This window comes from Hyla sarda, chromosome 6, assembly GCF_029499605.1.
Source record: "Hyla sarda isolate aHylSar1 chromosome 6, aHylSar1.hap1, whole genome shotgun sequence".
NCBI lineage: Eukaryota > Metazoa > Chordata > Amphibia > Anura > Hylidae > Hyla > Hyla sarda.
In genome coordinates this window covers 234,555,101-234,574,136 of record NC_079194.1, presented here as the reverse complement: position 1 = coordinate 234,574,136, position 19,036 = coordinate 234,555,101, and the positions used below count along the sequence as shown (strand labels likewise).

The 19,036-nt window shown below is 39.3% G+C and overlaps 1 protein-coding gene across 4 annotated transcripts in view; it reads right to left on the bottom strand.

Annotated features, from left to right (window-relative positions):
- LOC130276813 (leucine zipper protein 2-like) overlaps positions 1-19,036 on the bottom strand; it is a 518,373-nt gene that overhangs the window by 76,562 nt on the left and 422,775 nt on the right. For all 4 annotated transcript variants that reach the window (XM_056526704.1, XM_056526703.1, XM_056526702.1 and 1 more), the window contains 2 exons: positions 4,815-4,889; positions 1,144-1,293 (listed from right to left, as the gene is read on the bottom strand). In XM_056526704.1, coding sequence (XP_056382679.1) covers positions 1,144-1,293; positions 4,815-4,889 — 225 coding nt within the window. The remainder of the gene's footprint in view (positions 1-1,143; positions 1,294-4,814; positions 4,890-19,036) is intronic.

Below are 19,036 nucleotides of genomic sequence, written 5' to 3'. Positions count from 1 at the left end.
CGCCTATCCTTGGATTATATTTATCTATCTATCTATCTATCTATCTATCTATTTATTTATCTATTTATCTATCTGTCTAACTAACAATGAGGGTGGCAGGTGGAGGTGCCAGGAGTAGAGGCCCCAACAGTCTTATATTGGTGCTGTATCCTAAGAATATGCCATGACTATCCATGTCCAAGAAAATCCTTTTAGGCCATGTTCACATATCAGAATTTCCATTGTGGATTCCCCATTGGAATTCAGCATGGAGATTCTGCTGCAGCAGAATCCCATTGAATTCTATGGGGATTCTGCAGTGCTGTGCCTACGGCGATATCTCCATGCCAGATGTTTCTGGCAGGGAAATTCCATTTTCTGTGTCTGCAGAAAGAATGAACACATTCATTATTGCTGTGGACTCTGCACGGAATGCATAGCCATCTGAGATGGCACATTCCTGCACGGTCCTAGCACCTAGCGCTGCCAGTTAGAGAAGACAGAGATTCTCCGTGTGGACATTCCATAGTGTGAACATAACCTTAGGATAGTGTTTAAGTGCTTGGCAACTGGGGCATCAGATGTCAGTGAGAGGCTTGGCCAGTGTAGCTACTTAACTACCCAGATATATCTCTTCTAGACTATGTGAATCCTGTCATTGTAGCTAATGTTAGCTGCAATAAATGATCCAGTAAAATAAGCTGATCACATGGTGTTTTACTTGCTGGGGCCCTCAAACAATCAGCTATAATCTGCAGGGAAAACAGTTACACATCTGCAATACATTTTTCTGCAGCAGCACCACCACAGGAAAAATAAAGTATTGCATGAGGTTTATTCAAATCAATAGACTGTACAGGTAATGCATAACGTGTCTGGTCCTCCAGAGATGCTCTTTCTAGGTTGAAGCAAAGAAAGTCCTAATAGAATACTCAATTTAATATACCTAACTGTCATTGCTATTTTAATTTTATTATATCTACAATTCTCTTTTACCATTTCATTATGTAGGTCATGTGCTGGTAACATAAAGAGCTCAACTATTTTCTACCAAAAACAGGAATGCTGAAAAAACTTAATATATCTGACAAGTGCTGTGTGGAGACTTGATGGCTTGATGGATAATGTGTATTTTCCAAACTCCTAGAAGCAGATAATGAATACCTCTGTGATGGGTGTCTCTTTAGTCCCTCTCGCAGACGTTGGCTGCTCTCTTGGCTTTGATGAGATGATGCTTACAATGGGGGGTTGATTGTGTAACACTGAAGATAGGCAGAGCTGGACGGTTTCTTTCAAGGCTTTTAATTGAGATTCCTGGAGAAATAACAACTTCAGGTCAGTTAAAAATTTCCAAATACAGTTTAAAAAAAATGATGTGAAATCCTGTTTTGTATTTGAAGATTATATTTTTTAATCCCTTAACCCCTTAAGGGCCAGGCCCATTTTGGCTTTAAGGACCAGACCAATTTTATTTTTGCATTTTCGTTTTTTCCTCCTCGCCTTCTAAAAATCATAACTCTTTTATATTTCCATCCACAGACCCATAGGAGGGCTTGTTTTTTGCATCACCAATTGTACTTTGTAATTGCATCACTTATTTTACCATAAAATGTATGGCACAACCAAACAAATATTATTTATGTGGGAAAATTGAAAAGAAAACCACAATTTTTCTAATTTTGTAAGGTTTTGGTTTCACGCTGTACACTTTCCGGTAAAAATGACATATTTTCTTTATTCTGTGGGTCAATCCGATTAAAATGATACCCATGTTATATGCTTTTCTATAATTGTACCACTTTTAACAAAATTAGTATGTTTGAAATTGCCCTATTTTGACCACTTATAACTTTCAAATGTTTCCGTATATGGGGCGATATGAGGGCTCATTTGCGCCATGATCTGTAGTTTTTATCAGAACCACTTTTGCTTAGGATTTACTTTTTATTATTTTTTTATAAATTTTTTTGGAATAAAATGTGACAAAAAATCAGCAATTTTGGACTTTTTAAATTTTTTTTACGTTTACGCCGTTCACCGTACGGGATAATTAACAATATATTTTAATAGTTCAGACTTTTACGCACACGGCTATACCAAATATGTGTATTAATTATTTTTTTTTACGCTTTTTGGGGGGTAAAATGGGAAAAACTGACGTTTTACTTTTTTATTGGGAGAGGGGATTTTTCACATTTTTTAACTTATTTATTTTCCATTTTTTTTACTTTTTTTTAAACACTTTTTAAGTCCCCATAGGGGACTATTCATAGCAATCATTTGATTGCTAATACTGTTCAGTGCTATGTATAGGACACAGCACTGCTCAGTATTATCGGTGATCTTCTGCTCTGGTCTGCTCGATCTCAGACCAGAGCATAAGACCCCGGGAGACAACCAGAGCCAGGTGAGGGGACCTCCAGCTGCCATGCTGGATGATCGGATCCCCATGGCAGCGCTGCAGGCGATCTGATCATCCATTCAAATATCGCACTGCCGCAGATGCCGTGATTTGTATTGATCAAGGCCTCTGAGGGGTTAATGGCGGACATCCGCAGAATCACGGATGTTCGCCATTACCGGCGGGTCCCTGGCTGCTGATAGCAGCCGGGACCTGCCGGGCATGACGCGAGCACCGTACATTTACGTCCATTGTGGTTAAGGGGTTTCCGTTTTTTGCATTTTCAATTTTTCCTCATCACCTTCTAAAAATCATAACGTTTTCACTTTTGCACATACAATTCCATATGATGACTTATTTTTTGCATCACCAATTCTACTTTGAAGTGACATTAGTCCTTTTACCAAACAATCCACAGCGAAACAGAATAAAAATTAATTGTGAAACAAAATTTAAGAAAAAATTTCATTTTGTAACTTTTGGGGGCTTCCGTTTCTACGCAGTGCATTTTTTGGTAAAAATAACACCTTATCTTTATTCTGTATGTCCTTATGGTTAATTTTTTCGAACCTCTGAAAAAAATCATAACTACATGCAAGAAAATTTATACGTTAAAAATTCTCATATTTTTCTGCATACGGGCCACTATGAGGGCTCATTTTTGTGCCGTGATCTGAAGTTTTTATCGGTACCGTTTTTGTATTTATCAGACTTTTTGATTGCTTTTTATTCATTTTTTTCATGATATAAAAAGTGACCAAAAATACGCTATTTTGGATCTTGGCATTTTTTTGCGTGTACGCCATTGACCGTGCGGTTTAATTAACAATATATTTTTACAATTCAGACGTTTCTGACTGCGGTGATACCACATATGTCTATTTTTATTTTTATTCACACTGGGGTTTTTTTCATGGGAAAAGGGGGGTGATTCAAACTTTTATTAGGGAAGGGGTTAAATGACCTAAATTAACTTTTTTTGTTCACTTTTTTTTGCAGTGTTATAGCTCCAATAAGGGGCTATAACACAGTACACACTGATCGTTTACACTGATCACTGCAAAGCCATAGCTTAGCATTGATCAGTGTTATGGGCGTTCGATTGCTCAAGTATGAATCTCAGGCTTGGAGCAATCAATCACCGATCAGATGCGACGGAGACAGGTAAGGGATCTTCCGCTCGAGTGCTAGCTGATCGGGACATCGTGATTTTATCGCGATGGTCCTAATCAGCCCGACTGAGCTGCCAGGAAGCTTTTACTTTCATTTTAGATGCGGTGTTCAACTTTAATAGCGTGGCACAACGATTGGTGCCACACACTATTAGCCCAGGGTCCTGGCTATCATTAGCCGCCGGGACCAACCTGGTATGATGCGGGGTCACGGTGCGACCCCACGTTATATACTGGGGCTGGGTGCAGGGTGTACTGGTACGCCCTGCGTCCTTAAGAGGTTAAATGTAGTATTCCTATAATCTCATATAATGTACAATTCCAGCAGATAAATATTACTGTATAATTTTATGATTATTTTGGGTACATTTGTTGAGAACTTTCTTCCCCTATCCTTTCAAACACTTTTTTTATGACCACCCAAAATCCTGAATGTCATATATGTATGTTTGTCAATGATTGTACAACAACAGGAAAATACTCCTTTTGACATGTAATATAATAACTAACTAATATACAGCACTTTATTTTTCATAACAGCTTACAGTGCCCATTTTGTAGTCCTGGATGTCCAATGCTTTTTAGCTACAACACAGTAAGGCGTTATGTCATTGGCATGCTCAAAGGGGGCTAGTTGTGTGACTCAGTTCCACAGAACTTACCTAATAAACTTAAAGGGGTATTCCATGAAAAAACTTTTTTTATATATCAACTGGCTCCAGAAAGTTAAACAGATTTGTAAATTACTTCTATTAAAAAATCTTAATCATTTCAATAATTATCAACTGCTGAAGTTGAGTTGTTGTTTTCTGTCTGGCAACAGTGTGCAGTTCCCGAGACAAGCAGAGATGTCAGCAGAGAGCAGAGTAGAAGAGGTTTGCTATGGGGATTTGCTTCTAAACTGGGCGGTTCCCGAGACACGTGTCCTCAGAGAGCACTCAGACAGAACAAAATAGCTCAACTTCAGCAGCTCATAAGTACTGAAAGGATTAAGATTTTTTAATAGAAGTAATTTACAAATCTGTTTAACTTTCTGGAGCCAGTTGATATATAAAACATTTTTTTTCCCCTGGATAACCCCTTTAACCATACAGCCAGCACCCTCAAGCATGTCATCAGTATAAAGAGTAGGATGTAAGTGCTTTGCTGTATCAGAACAGCAAAAGCTCAAGACTTCAAACAGCTCCAGAGAGGCTGTTTTGTAAAATAAAGCATATATATTTTAAAAATATTTACAAGTCTACTATAAAACAAGCCCTTACGTTATCCAGTGATGCTGCTTCCATTTCTCTTTTCGCCACTGTTAACTTCTGCTCCAGATCTGTTAGTTGTTGTGCCTGTTAAAGAGATTAACAGAGAAACGTCATCCATAATGTCAGGAGACACAACAGTATCAGCCATTCATAGGACCGTAATGGAAATGACTGTGTAACTCCTAGAGATGTATGGCCATTTATAATGTACTATTTAATGGAGTCATTATGAACTCACAGATGGCGGTTTACAATCATGGCTCCCTCTATCTCTAGGAAAGTCTATTAAGATGATTTGTGGGCTCATAAGTAAACATCTTAAGGCTTAGTGTTTCAAAAGAATCCACATCTTCCAAGAACACACCTGCTTTATGTTAATACGGTGATTCTGCATTGTGAGGAATGAACAAATATAATACCTTTTATTTATTTCTTTATCTGTTATTTTATTTATATGCTGTTGACAATTGATTCCCGGTTGCCAAACTGGCTGAAGCTAAGAGAAGTGCATGAAGAATACATATTGATTACAAGGATCATTTGCAAATAAATATTTTGTCCTATATGAGGGTAATATATTTTGAAAAGTACATTTCTTGTTTCTGCACATGGGTTTCCATTGTACTGTCGTACACAAGGTGCCAATAGATATTGAGGACTCTTAATAACTCAGAGAGATTTTTTAGATAATGGTTGACGCACTGTAACATATTGGTATAAGACATAAGATAAAATATCTGATTGCCTCCCTGCAATGCCTTTATTTGTAATGACTCCAGTTATTTAAACGTACCTCACAGATTCCACAAAATAAATAAATAAAATATATATTGTAAGGATTTCACTCTGGGGTTAACTCTGGGATCGTCCTTGACACTGCCACAGGACAGGTTTCTACTTCATTCAGCAGCAAACAACAGTTCTTTACGCAAGCCTCGCTCCCCGCAAGCTTTATTAGACAGGTTGCAGGATAAACAAAATATGACACAGGAACAAACAAAATCCTTTGCCTTCAAGCCAGTGACTACACAACCCAGCATGCCCTGACTATTAACTAGTAAGCTAGTCTCCACCAGCTTAAAACACGTTTCATGTAACCTTTTACTCACTGTTCACACACATTTGCAGCCTCTTGTTGTGTGTACTAAGACCCCTTATCTGTGCACTTCACTGTTGGGTCACTCACAGCTCCTGGCTGTGTGCTCCTCACAAGGACCCCTGCCTCCCCCCACAGCCACCTTGCTGTCTTCTGGGGAGAGCCAAGACCAGGGATCAAGTCCTGGGGAAAAAAATGGGGAACTTACCCAAGATTTCCATTCAAGGGCTGGTACTGCTAATGGGAACAGTGTTCCTGCTGTGGAAAAGGTGCAGGGACTCAATTCCCACGCATTCCTGCAGGACTTGTGCCCTGCCCAAGACTATTATGGTTGCTTTCCATATATATATATATATATATATATATATATATATATATATATACTAGCTGAGTATCCGGTGTTGCCCGGTTTTTCCTTCCTAATCCTTGTTGGGGAGGAAAATAAACAAAGGAGGAAGCTTTTGACTTCATATCCCATCCTCATATATTGTTGTCATATCCCGACCTCCTATCCCGACCTCCTATCCCGTCCTCCTATCCCGTCCTCCTTTCCCGTCCTCATATCTCAACCTCCTTTCCCGTCCTTCTATCTCGACCTCCTTTCCCGTCCTCCTATCTCGACCTCCTTTCCCGTCCTCCTATCCCGTCCTCCTATCCCGTCCTCCTATCCCATCCTCCTATCCCATCCTCCTATCCCGTCCTCCTATCCCGTCCTCCTATCCCGTCCTCCTTTCCCGTTCTCCTTTCCCGTCCTTATATTTCGACCTCCTTTCCCGTCCTCCTTTCCCGTCCTCCTTTCCCGTCCTCCTATCCCGTCCTCCTATCCTGTCCTCCTATCCCATCCTCCTATCCCGTCCTCCTATCCCGTCCTCCTATCCCGTCCTCCTTTCCCGTCCTCCTTTCCCGTCTTCCTTTCCCGTTCTCCTTTCCCGTTCTCCTTTCCCGTCCTCATATCCCGCCCTCCTATCCCGTCCTCCTATCCCGTCCTCCAATCCCGTCCTCCTATCCAGTCCACCTTTCCCGTCCTCCTATGCCGTCCTCCTATCCCGTCCTCCTATCCCGTCCTCCTATCATGACCTCCTATCCCGTCCTCCTATCACGACCTCCTATCCCGACCTCCTATCACGACCTCCTATCCCGTCCTCCTATCCCGACCTCCTATCCCGACCCGTAATATGTGTACCAGTTATTAAAATATCTCCAGCCGTACGGAAGTTATGTGGGAACATACATTTCCCATTGATTTGCATGGAACTTTAAACAAAAACCCTGACCCTCACAAATGGGGGTAGTTAAGGGTTAAATTAACTATCCTTTATTTTAAGTGGACATATAAGTAACATGTGACCAAGTATTAAAGTATTATCGAAATATCTCAAGCAGTTTGGAAGTTATGCAGTAACATATATTTCCCATTGACTTGTATGGGACTTTAAACATAAACCCCGCCCCTGGCAAATGTGGGTGAGTAAGGGTTAAATCACCTATCCTATGTTTGTTGTTTGACATATAAGTAACATGTGTGCTAAGTTTCATGTTTATATCTTTAGCCGTTTGGACGTTATGCTGGAACATACACACACACATACATACATACATACACACGTTGAGTTTTATTTATATATATATATATATATATATATATATATATATAACTCAGCACCTAATCCTGACCATGAACAACTAATTTGTATGCCTCTGTCACCTATATTTATTATAAAAAATACCTCTTTTCATTTGCTCACAATGTTAGAAATCCTCTCAGGGGAAGGGGGCGTGTCCCTACCTTGTGGTGGGAGGTGATTGGTGTGTCTGCTAATGCAGCCTTGTCTATGAGTCATCTCTTGCCCATGACTAATAGACAAGCCTGATGCTGCTGCAGGACTGGTAAGTGTCCCAGTAGGTATGGGGACCCCAAGTGGTGGGATTTTCAGGAGTCATTTTCTTTATTAAATATACTTCATCAGTAACAACATGTAAAAAGTTTTTGTATCTGACAGTGCCCATATAGGATATGGATCAGCAGGTGGACTTAAAGTGGTACTCCGGGGAAAACATTTTTTTTTTTTTTTCATATTAACTGGCTCCAGAAAATTAAACATGGTTGTAAATTACTTCTATTAAAAAAGATTAATCATTCCAGGACTTATCAGCTGCTGAAGTTGAGTTGTTCTTTTCTGTCTGACAACAGTGCTTTCTGCTGACATCTCTATCTCTCTCAAGAACTTTCCTGAGCAGGAGAGGTTTGCTATGGGGATTTTCTCCTACTCTGGATAGTTTCTAAAATAGACAGAGGGGTTAACAGAGAGCACTGTGGTCAGACAGAAAGGAAATTCAAAAAGAACGTCCTCTGGAACATACTGCAGTTAATTAGTACTGGAAAGGTTAAGATTTGTAATCCCTTTACTCAATAGCCTGTTTTGACCTTAAATAGAAATGATTTACAAATCTGTTTAACTTTCTGGTACCCGTTGATAATTTTTTTTCCCAGTGGAGTACCCCTTTAAAGGGTTATCCAGGATTAGAAACCAACCTGGCTGCTTTATTCCAAAAACAGTTCACATTTTGTCCTCAGTGTGGTGACGGAGATCAGTTTTAATAAAGGGTTATGCCCCTGTGGTCTCCTTGCCTGCACCGCAGAGTTCTAGACACGAAAGCATGGGGCATCCATGTTCATGACGCCACGCCCCCTCTATTCATGTCTAGTACATAGCCGTCACTCCTCCCATAGACATGAATGGAGGGGGCGTGATGGCTGTGGTCGCCCATCATCTAGCACGGAGTGGAGTTTGCTCCATGCAGTGGATTTCTGGTTGCCATGCTGGAGATGACAGGGGTTCCCATTGGTCCGGCCCCCCACAATCAGGCCCCCCACAATCAGACATCTTATGCCCTATTCAAAGGATAGGGGATAAGATGTCCAGGAACAGAGCCTTTAGCAAGGCTCTTTTCACACCATGTTTGAAGCATCCAGCATCTACATTTGCTAGATTCAGCCACAAAAGGTTTCAAAAGTGGGTTAAATTTTAAATGAATCAAGTTAACAAAATGCCTTTTAAGGGTCATTTTTTTTAACATGCCAAAAAATAAGATGGTTCCATTAATTGAACTACAAAAATTAGAGAAAAAAAATGGACGCAAATGTTATCCAGCATAATTTGTCTCCCTATAGTTTACATTAAATCTTGTGACCCCCAAATGAAACCACAAAGTTATATCCAGTTTGTATCTCTTTGAAACAGTGCAGAGGTGCTATCCTTTTCAGCAAAAATAAACAAAATAATTAAAACTTCAGAAACTTGAGAGCTTGAGTGTGTTACAATATTACGCAACCACTAGATACGTATTGTGAACAGAAAGCAAGATTGTAGATGTATTGGTGACAAATTCAATGTCACATTTCTTTGTTCCATTACCTGAGAGGTAAATGAAGGACAAAACAACAAGGATATTGAACCAGATGGTTATCTGTGCTTAATCTACAATTAAAATGAAGCAAGATGCAGTTTATGCAAATGAAGAATTCTATACGGTTGTTTTGTAAGTCATAATTCAAAAAGACACAATACTTAGCAGCCTTAGGAGTTTTCTCTTATATGTTTTCTTAATGTTTTTCAAACATATTCATATTTTTCTTCTCTTAGCTAAGACTGTAAAATAACTAACAAATAAATATACTACTGCAATGTAGCTGTAATAGCTGGGAAAGCATGCACTCGGTAGTCTATACAGGGTCACAAGGGATTTAGCTTTTATGTACAAAAACGAACACAGCAGCGGCTGGTAAAGTTGACTTCTGAATAAAACACAACTCTAGTTTTTTTTTTTTTATAATGTTGGACATTGCCTGGGTCTCAGCAAGAGAAAGCAGGTAAACCCCTATGTGCAGGTCACAGCTTAAGGTAACAGGTCCACCAACCAGTCATAGTCATAGATGATGGATTATTAAAGGTCACAGTGTTTAAACTTCCTTATTATGGGAAACCTATATTAAAAAAGGCACACTGGGCAGTCATGCCCCCTCCCTTAGACATGCGTGAAGGGGGGAGTGGTGTCACATCACATCTCCAGTCTCAGAAACACAGAGGTTTCTGAGACTGGAGCTGCAGCCCCGCATAGAATGTGGTTGCTGCATGGAGATCACGGGGGGTCCCAGCGGCAGGCCCCCCGCGATCAGACATCTTATCCCCTATCCTTTGGATAAGGCATAAGATATCCTTTGCCAGAATATCCCTTTAAGGTCAGACTTAAGATAAACAAGCAGACTGACAATGAGCTCCCCAACGATGCACCAGTGTTCAAGCATACATAACCAGGGTATGCTAAGAAGTACATAGTTTATGGAATGCAAGTCTCCCAGTTGTAAGTTTAGAGGTGCCATGCTGTAAAGAACTGGTTCTGGAAGTGCAATGCCATTAACTGAGGCTACCTGAACAGGCTTGTTCAAATGAGATGTCAGAAGAGCATACTGATAGACCTGAATAGAGTGCTGAATGAAGTGTCCAACTGAACTTAAGTACAGAAATGCAGAAACAGATAAACTGGTACTTTTGTGAGAAAGATTAACAAGGACAGATCATTTTGGAAAGAGTTCTTCCCCCTCTAGGATTAACTCTCCGACAAATCTGTGATGCTAGAGTTTCCAGCTTCAATGGGCAGTTTTCACACAATGCACACACATATTCTCTGCTCGTTGGGGTTGATGTTCTTGGTCAGACAGCCTAAGGAGTTCAACAGGTTCCAGAGTGATGGAGGCCAACAGAGACAGCATGAGTTTCTGGAAGGAAGATGCCAGGCAAGTAATCCTTCTACCACTTGCATCCTCCTTAGAGCATTTCTGAATCACGACCCACTAACATGTCCTTAATATGTCGAGAAAGACATTCCAAGAAAGGCATCAGTTGTGCCTCGTAGTTCCCGAGTAGTAATGCAGCCAAGGTGTGGAAATGGACAGTGTATTGACCCACAGCTTGAGATTCTTGTCATTAGTGTTGCTTGCGAATATTCGCAATGCAAATTTTATTTGCGAATATCGAATATTCGCAAATTCGCGAATATAGCACTATATATTCACAATTACAGAGCAGAGGCAGCAGAGGATGTACGGCATGGTTCCTCAAAAAACTTATGGAATGTGACTAGAAAGGTCTGCAGGTTTGTGGTCTCTGGACTGCCATGTTCTCATATAGGATTGGCCAGGCTAGGGCAACACGAAAAAAAAAAAAAACAGGACCTATCTGTGGGGAACTTGTGCCAATGCAACTTAAAGTGAATTAGACAATTGGTTAAGGAAGCCTCTGCAATACTTAGGATCATCAGTATGATGTGTAATGGTAAGAAGGAAGATGGCTGTTCGCAGGTTCAATACATGACACGATCGGCTGAGGGAGAACATGCTTCTGGCCAGCGATTAGCTCAGTTCAGTATGATGTGTCTGACAATAAAAGCCGGGAGAAGACTGAGGCTGGAGGATGGGAGAACAATTCCAGTGACATTGGGGGTAAGTAAGTTAAGGTTCATTATTTTCATTGTGACAGTCTTGGGCAGAATGGCAAAATAATACATTTTTTCAGAGTTCTCCTTTTCTTACAGAAGGTGCTCTGTCCTGTATCACTTGACTTCCTTTGAACTACATGATTACATTTTCACCAATCAGACCCATCCTGGCAGCTCAGATCCCACCCATTTAGCTCCGCCCTCCTTGTTTAACTCTATGTCCTTTCTGTGCTGCTAAAGATCTTACATCTGACCCAAGAGACAAGGAGCTCAGTCCATACAATGATCAGCAGAGTTATAAAACTGAACACCCTGGAGGAAATTTATCTAAACCTGTGGAGAGGAAAAGTCAACCAGTTGCCCATAGCAACCAATCAGTTTGCTTCTTTAATTTGTCAGAGGCCTTTTTGAAAATGAAAGAAGCAAGCTGATTGGTTGCTATGGGCAACTGGTTGACTTTTCCTCTCCACAGGTTTTGATAAATCTCCCCCACTGAGTGTGTGTGCTGTGTGCAGACTCTGTGGTGACTCCCGAGTGATGAAGCCTGACACTGCTCTCTTCTCTATATATCAGCTGACGGGAAGAAAAGGAGATCATTGTAATACAGCTGCTCTTGTATCAGATACAATATAATGCTCCAAAGTGTGAGTGAGGAGAAAGAAGATCAATGTCTTTGACTCAGAGCACGTGCACTAATAAGATTATGCCACCACTCTCTGCAAACTTGCATTCATGGGAAATGTAAGCAAAATTAGGAAACCTTATTTGATAAGAATATGAATAAAGTTGTCATACACTCCATGCATGGTATATCAAATAAAAAAAAACAGATTTAACATAATTATTTAATAATACCCCATGACGCACTGTATAAAAAAAATTATGGACTGCTTGTTTGTTTTCTGTATATTTAAACCATAAAGATTTTCTATTAAATATTTTAACAAACCCGGGCAACAACATGACAGTAGAAATTGGGTCAGAAATTAGTTTTCAAAAACTAAGAAAAAGGTTGAAAATTCTTTTTAAAAATTTAACTTAACCGGACATAATCTGTTATATTTATTAAGGTCTCTTAATTTTAGATGAAAATGCTTTTAACATTTGTGGTCATTTTTTATTTTATTTTATGTCTAAAAATACAAAACTTCCTTGATATCCCAATAGTGCAAAATATTAAGAATGGAAAAGTGCTGGTCTCTCAGACTTGGGAGAAGTGTATTGTTGCAAGATGTTTTTGCCATTTTAGATCAAGTATAATAAAAAAAAAGGTCTATTACAGAGTTCATGTACAATGGTGATCTGCATACCCAGAGCACCTCCAGCTATAAACATCTTATGAAGAAAGTAATCGAGTAATTATTTTATTTTATAATGATAAATGGCCCCATTACACAGACCAAGCTACGGTGTGACTGTGAGGTATTCTGGGAATAGTAATGAAAGCAAAGGTTTGCTATAGCTAACATTGTTATATTCAAGTCTCTTTAATATATGTTCCTCATAGTCACCTACCAAGGTCAGCAACGTTATAACATCTCTCTGTTAGTGCTAAATTAGAAATATCATGTACATTGAACTTTGGGTGAAGGATAAACCTAGCCTGTGGCAAGAGATATAAATATACATACATGAAGAGTATTATCACTCATTTACTGAATGTTACTCATTGATGTTAATATAAAGTTAAGGCTATAAATGTTTTAAATTGCCAAGTGGCATAAGCTAAATATAATTAGTGATTTATTCAAATATTTAACTATTTATGTTATAAGTGTTTCACACCATTCTATTTGCTATTTAAATTATATTCTATTATAGGCATTCATTTAATGGTTAATTAATTTAATGTATGTAACTATTACTATATTAATTTATTCATTCCATGTATGTGTATGAACTCATACATGTACATTGCTATCTACAAAGAACTCCTATTATTATATATATGTGTACCAAAAATTCGGTCCAGGTTCCACTGGAATTGGAATTGTTGTAGGAGATAATCACCTGGGTTATTATTCTATTCTATTTTGCTGTGCCAGTCCTATAAAAAAGGTTATCACAGATTGCTATTTTTTTTTCTGCCGATGAAGGAGCTACAGAGATCTGAAACACGTCCAGCAATAGCTACCAACAAACAAGGAGACCCCTTTAATAATCACACATGTTATTGCATTTTTAAACTTAAATAAAATATATCTAATATGTGTGTTAATATTTTAACAATGGACATTTGAAGAACAGTCATTTAAGGCTGCCATTAAGGATTAGTTTAGAATTGTTAACAATAGCTGTGGTTGTTTATATTGGTCTGAACTTGTCATTACTGTGTTTAATGAAACTAAGTTATGTTAAGGTATGGTTTATGGTTTTTATGATTTTATAAATTTATGTTTTTTTTAAATAATTTTTTATGATTTTATTTAATGAGAATTAAGGACTGAGGAAACATGACTTTATTGACAGATATATCAAGGATAAAATTTAATAATAGTTGTAAGGGCTCTGTAGTTTATGATAAAACATATATTGAGATCATATTTGAAGATCTTTTTTGTCTACTCCGCACTGAGTTATACCTTTTATACTTTTTGCACAAATAGTGTCAAAAATCAACAGAACTGCTTTCCATAATTTTACTTCTCTTATGTTCTATCCAGCTAAGAGGACTGAAAATATTATACAATGTTTCAGGTTTTATGCATTCATTTACCATTCTGTAAAATCACATTGTTGTAGTTCTAACAAACGGAGGATGAGAAGGAAAATTAAAACCTATTAAGATGCTCCGATTAATGTTTATGTATTGGCTCCACTTGTGCCTGGAAGAAGAAGTGAACTGAAAGCCGATCATCTGTGGATTGTATTTCAGATATATTTTCTCTAAAGTGAATGTAAACCCTTAACCCACTGAGGACATGGCGAATTTTAAATTTAGCATTTTGATTTTTTTGTCCTTGCTTTTTAAAAGCCACAACTCTTTCAATTTCCCACATACAGACCCATAGAAGGGCTTGTTTTATGCATGACCAATTGTACTTTGTAATGGCATCACTAATTTTACCACAAAATCAAAAAAAAAATATGTATATATAATTGTGGTAAAATTGAAAAAACATTTTTTATATTTTGTAGATCGATATGATAACAACAAAACCCAATCAATATAAGTTTTGTTTTAATACACTACTTTAAAAAAAAATAATAAATTAAAGTGTACCCTTCACATTAAAAAAAAATATATATCACTCAATACCTAATCCTGACCATGTACATATAATTTTTATGTGTCTAGCACTTTTTTTTTTAATTACAATTTTAATACAGCTCACTAGTCTGAATTCCTCTCAAAGGGAGGGGGCGTGGCCTCACTGTGCAGGTCTCCGCCCCCTCCCTCAATATGCTGTCTGCTCACATCTCCCCTAGCATTAGCAAAACTACAACTCCCAGCTTGTCCTCACTAACCGTTGCAGGACACAACCTGACAGTGGGAGGATTTTTCCTCCAGCAGTGATCCCTGTGCTCACAGCTGTCAATCAAGGAGGTGTGTCCATGACATAGGTGCTGATGCATGGACACAGCAGGACTAGTATGTGTCCAAGCAGACAGGGGGGGGGGCAGTTGTTTGACTGGCTTTTTCAGTATGAAATACTGAAAATTTTCTAATGAAAGCAATTGCAAAACCTATTGGTTTTGCATGCTTCGTAACATTTCAAACGTTTTTGTATCTGACAGTGCACATATAAAGAAAATAAGTATGCCTAAAATTGCCATTTTTGACTCATATAACTTTTTTTATTTTTTTCATATAAGGGGCTCTTTTTTGCGCTGTGATCTGGGATTTTTATTAGTATCCTTTTTTTTTGTTCAGCTGAACATTTTTTTATCACATTTTTTCTGTCGTATGAAGTCATCAAAATTCAAGAATATTCAGACAAAAAAAACTAAGATTGCCACATAGAGTACAAGTAATAACAGTGTACAAAAAGAGAAACAGTAATGTAGCACTCACCCTCCGACTGGTAAATATAGAATAATTTATTCCAACATCACAGAATTGCACAGAACATGAACAACAGAAACCTGTTCTGTGCAATTCTGTGATGTTGGAATAAAGGATTCTACATTTACCAGTCAGAGGGTAAGTGCTACATTACAGTTTCTCTATTTGTACATTCTAATTGCTTATTTCAACGTCGGCACCGGTGATCTCCCTGGGAATTCTAAGTTGTGCTTGAATTTGTCATGGCCACATAACGCCACTTGAATATATGACTGACCTGGTGCCGAGCTTTCTATATCTCTACATGAACCACAAGTATATAGTTACATAGTTAGTACGGTCGAAAAAAGACATATGTCGATCAAGTTCAACCAGGGAATTAACCCCTTAAGGACGCAGGACGTAAATGTACGTCCTGGTGAGGTGGTACTTAACGCACCAGGACGTACATTTACGTCCTAAGCATAACCGCGGGCATCGGAGCGATGCCCGTGTCATGCGCGGCTGATCCCGGCTGCTGATCGCAGCCAGGGACCCGCCGGCAATGGCCGACGCCCGCGATCTCGCGGGCGTCCGCCATTAACCCCTCAGGTGCCGGGATCAATACAGATCCCGGCATCTGCGGGAGTTCGCGATTAAAATGAACGATCGGATCGCCCGCAGCGCTGCTGCGGGGATCCGATCATTCATAACGCCGCACGGAGGTCCCCTCACCTTCCTCCGTGCGGCTCCCGGCGTCTCCTGCTCTGGTCTGTGATCGAGCAGACCAGAGCAGGAGATGACCGAAAACACTGATCTGTTCTATGTCCTATACATAGAACAGATCAGTATTAGCAATCATGGTATTGCTATGAATAGTCCCCTATGGGGACTATTCAAGTGTAAAAAAAATGTAAAAAAATGTAAAAGTAAAAGTAAAAAAAAGTGAAAAATCCCCTCCCCCAATAAAAAAGTAAAACGTCCGTTTTTTCCTATTTTACCCCCAAAAAGCGTAAAAAACTTTTTTTATAGACATATTTGGTATCCCCGCGTGCGTAAATGTCCGAACTATTAAAACAAAATGTTAATGATCCCGTACGGTGAACGGCGTGAACGAAAAAAAATTAAAAAAGTCCAAAATTCCTACTTTTTTAATACATTTTATTAAAAAAAAATTATAAAAAATGTATTAAAAGTTTTTTATATACAAATGTGGTATCAAAAAAAAGTACAGATCATGGCGCAAAAAATGAGCCCCCATACCGCCGCTTATACGGAAAAATAAAAAAGTTATAGGTCATCAAAATAAAGGGATTATAAACGTACTAATTTGGTTAAAAAGTTTGTGATTTTTTTTAAGCGCAACAATAATATAAAAGTATATAATAATGGGTATCATTTTAATCGTATTGACCCTCAGAATAAAGAACACATGTCATTTTTACCAGAAATTGTACGGCGTGAAAACAAAACCTTCCAAAATTAGCAAAATTGCGTTTTTCGTTTTAATTTCCCCACAAAAATAGTGTTTTTTGGTTGAGCCATACATTTTATGATATAATGAGTGATGTCATTACAAAGGACAACTGGTCGCGCAAAAAACAAGCCCTCATACTAGTCTGTGGATGAAAATATAAAAGAGTTATGATTTTTAGAAGGCGAGGAGGAAAAAATGAAAACGTAAAAATTAAATTGTCTGAGTCCTTAAGGCCAAAATGGGCTGAGTCCTTAAGGGGTTAAAGGGTAGGGGTGTGGCGCGATATTGGGGAAGGGATGGGATTTTATATTTCTTCATAAGCCTTAATGTTATTTTGTTCCAGGAATGTATCTAATCCTGTTTTAAAGCTGTTAATTTTTCCTGCTGTGACCAGTTCCTGAGGTAGACTGTTCCATAAGTTCACAGTTCTCATGGTAAAGAAGGCGTGTCGCCCCTTGAGACTAAACTTTTTCTTCTCCAGACGGAGGGAGTGGAGAAGTAATAACAGTGTTTCCAGAGAGTTCCTTTTGATGAAGCACTGTAGTCGTGAGCAAATGGGATTTCATATTTCCCACCGGCAGCTGTGATTGGCCATAATCCCGGGACCTGGCGGGAAATCTGAAATTAAAGTAGAGGTAGGGCATAAACTAAATGAGCTGTGCCCTGCTTTGTTAAAAGGAGCCCGAGCTGGCACGGGACTCCCGCAGCCAGGCTGGGGGATGTGCAGGAGCCGCCTCTGCCATCCCACAGTGCTGCCCTCAGTGCTGCTGTACATGTTGTGAGGAGTAGTCCGACAGCATTGAGGGATGGCAGGGATGGCTCCTGCACATCCCCAGGCCCAACTGTGGGAGTCCCAGACAGCTGCAAAGTGATGCCAGCCCAGGCTTCTTTTCACAAATCATGGCTTCGCTGTAAATTCATATTTCTTGCCGGGTCCTGTTATTGGTCGGGATCGACCAGCCAATCATGGCTTCCGGTGGGAAATTTGAACTTGCCTTGCTCTTCTCTTCCCCGCTGGGAAGCCGGCCTGCTGGGGATAGGAGCACATTGCCGCCAATATCCCCGCCTTGCAACAGGGTGCCTCCAGCTGTTGCTAAACTACAATGCCCATCATGGCATCATGGCAACAGGGTGCCCCCAGCTGTCCTTAAACTATAACTCCCAGGATGGGAGTTGTAGCTTAGAAAGAGGACGCCTCCAGCTGTTTCTAAACTACAACTCCCATCATGGAGTTGTCTGGGAATGATAGGGGTTTGTAGTTAAACAAAAGCTGGAGGCTCCCTGTTTTGAAACCCTGCTTTAAGGGCATTCTCCCCAAGGGAGAGTGCCATAAATGTTCTAACCAATTTTTTGTGTTTTTATTCTCATTTCAGATCCATGTATTCTGTCTACTCATTCAAATTCAGTGAATTACATCAATGACCCGCATTTTTTGTCTAATATTAATAAATTGGCTAACAAGGGTTTATGGGGGAGATTTTTTTGGAATAAAAGTTTTGTGTTGTGTTTTTTTTTATTTACTTTTCAGGCTTAAAGGGGTACTCCGCTGGAAAACATTTTTTCTTTTTAAATCAACTGGTGCCAGAAAGTTGAACAGATTTATAAATTACTTCTTTAAAAAAATCGAAATCCTTCCAGTACTTATCAGGTGCTTCTCTTTTTTAATTCCCGTTCTGTCTGACCACAGTGCTCTCTGCTGAGACCTCTGTCCATTTTAGGAACTGTCCAGAGTAGGAGCAAATCCCCAAGCAAACCTATCCTCTTCCAGACAGTCCCTAAAATGGAAAGAAGTGTCAACAGAGAGCACTGTGGTCAGATCGAAAGGAAATTCAAAAAGAAAAGAACTTCCTGTGGAGCATAGAGCAGCTGATAAGTACTGGAAGGATTACATTTGTTTAATAGAAGTAATTAACAAATCTGTTTAACTTACTTGCACCAGTTGATATATATTTTTTCCAGCGGAGTACCCCCTTTAATAGTGAAAGCTGTCTAATAGATGGAATCCATTACTAAGCTGGGCTTAGCGTTAGCCCCAAAAACAGATAGCGCTAACCATCAATTATTACCCCGATACCCACTGCGACAGGGGTGCTAGAGCCGGTACCAACAGGCCCGGAGCATCAAAAATGGGGCTCCTTGGCCTAGGTGATAACAGGCTGGTGCTCTTTAGGCTGGGG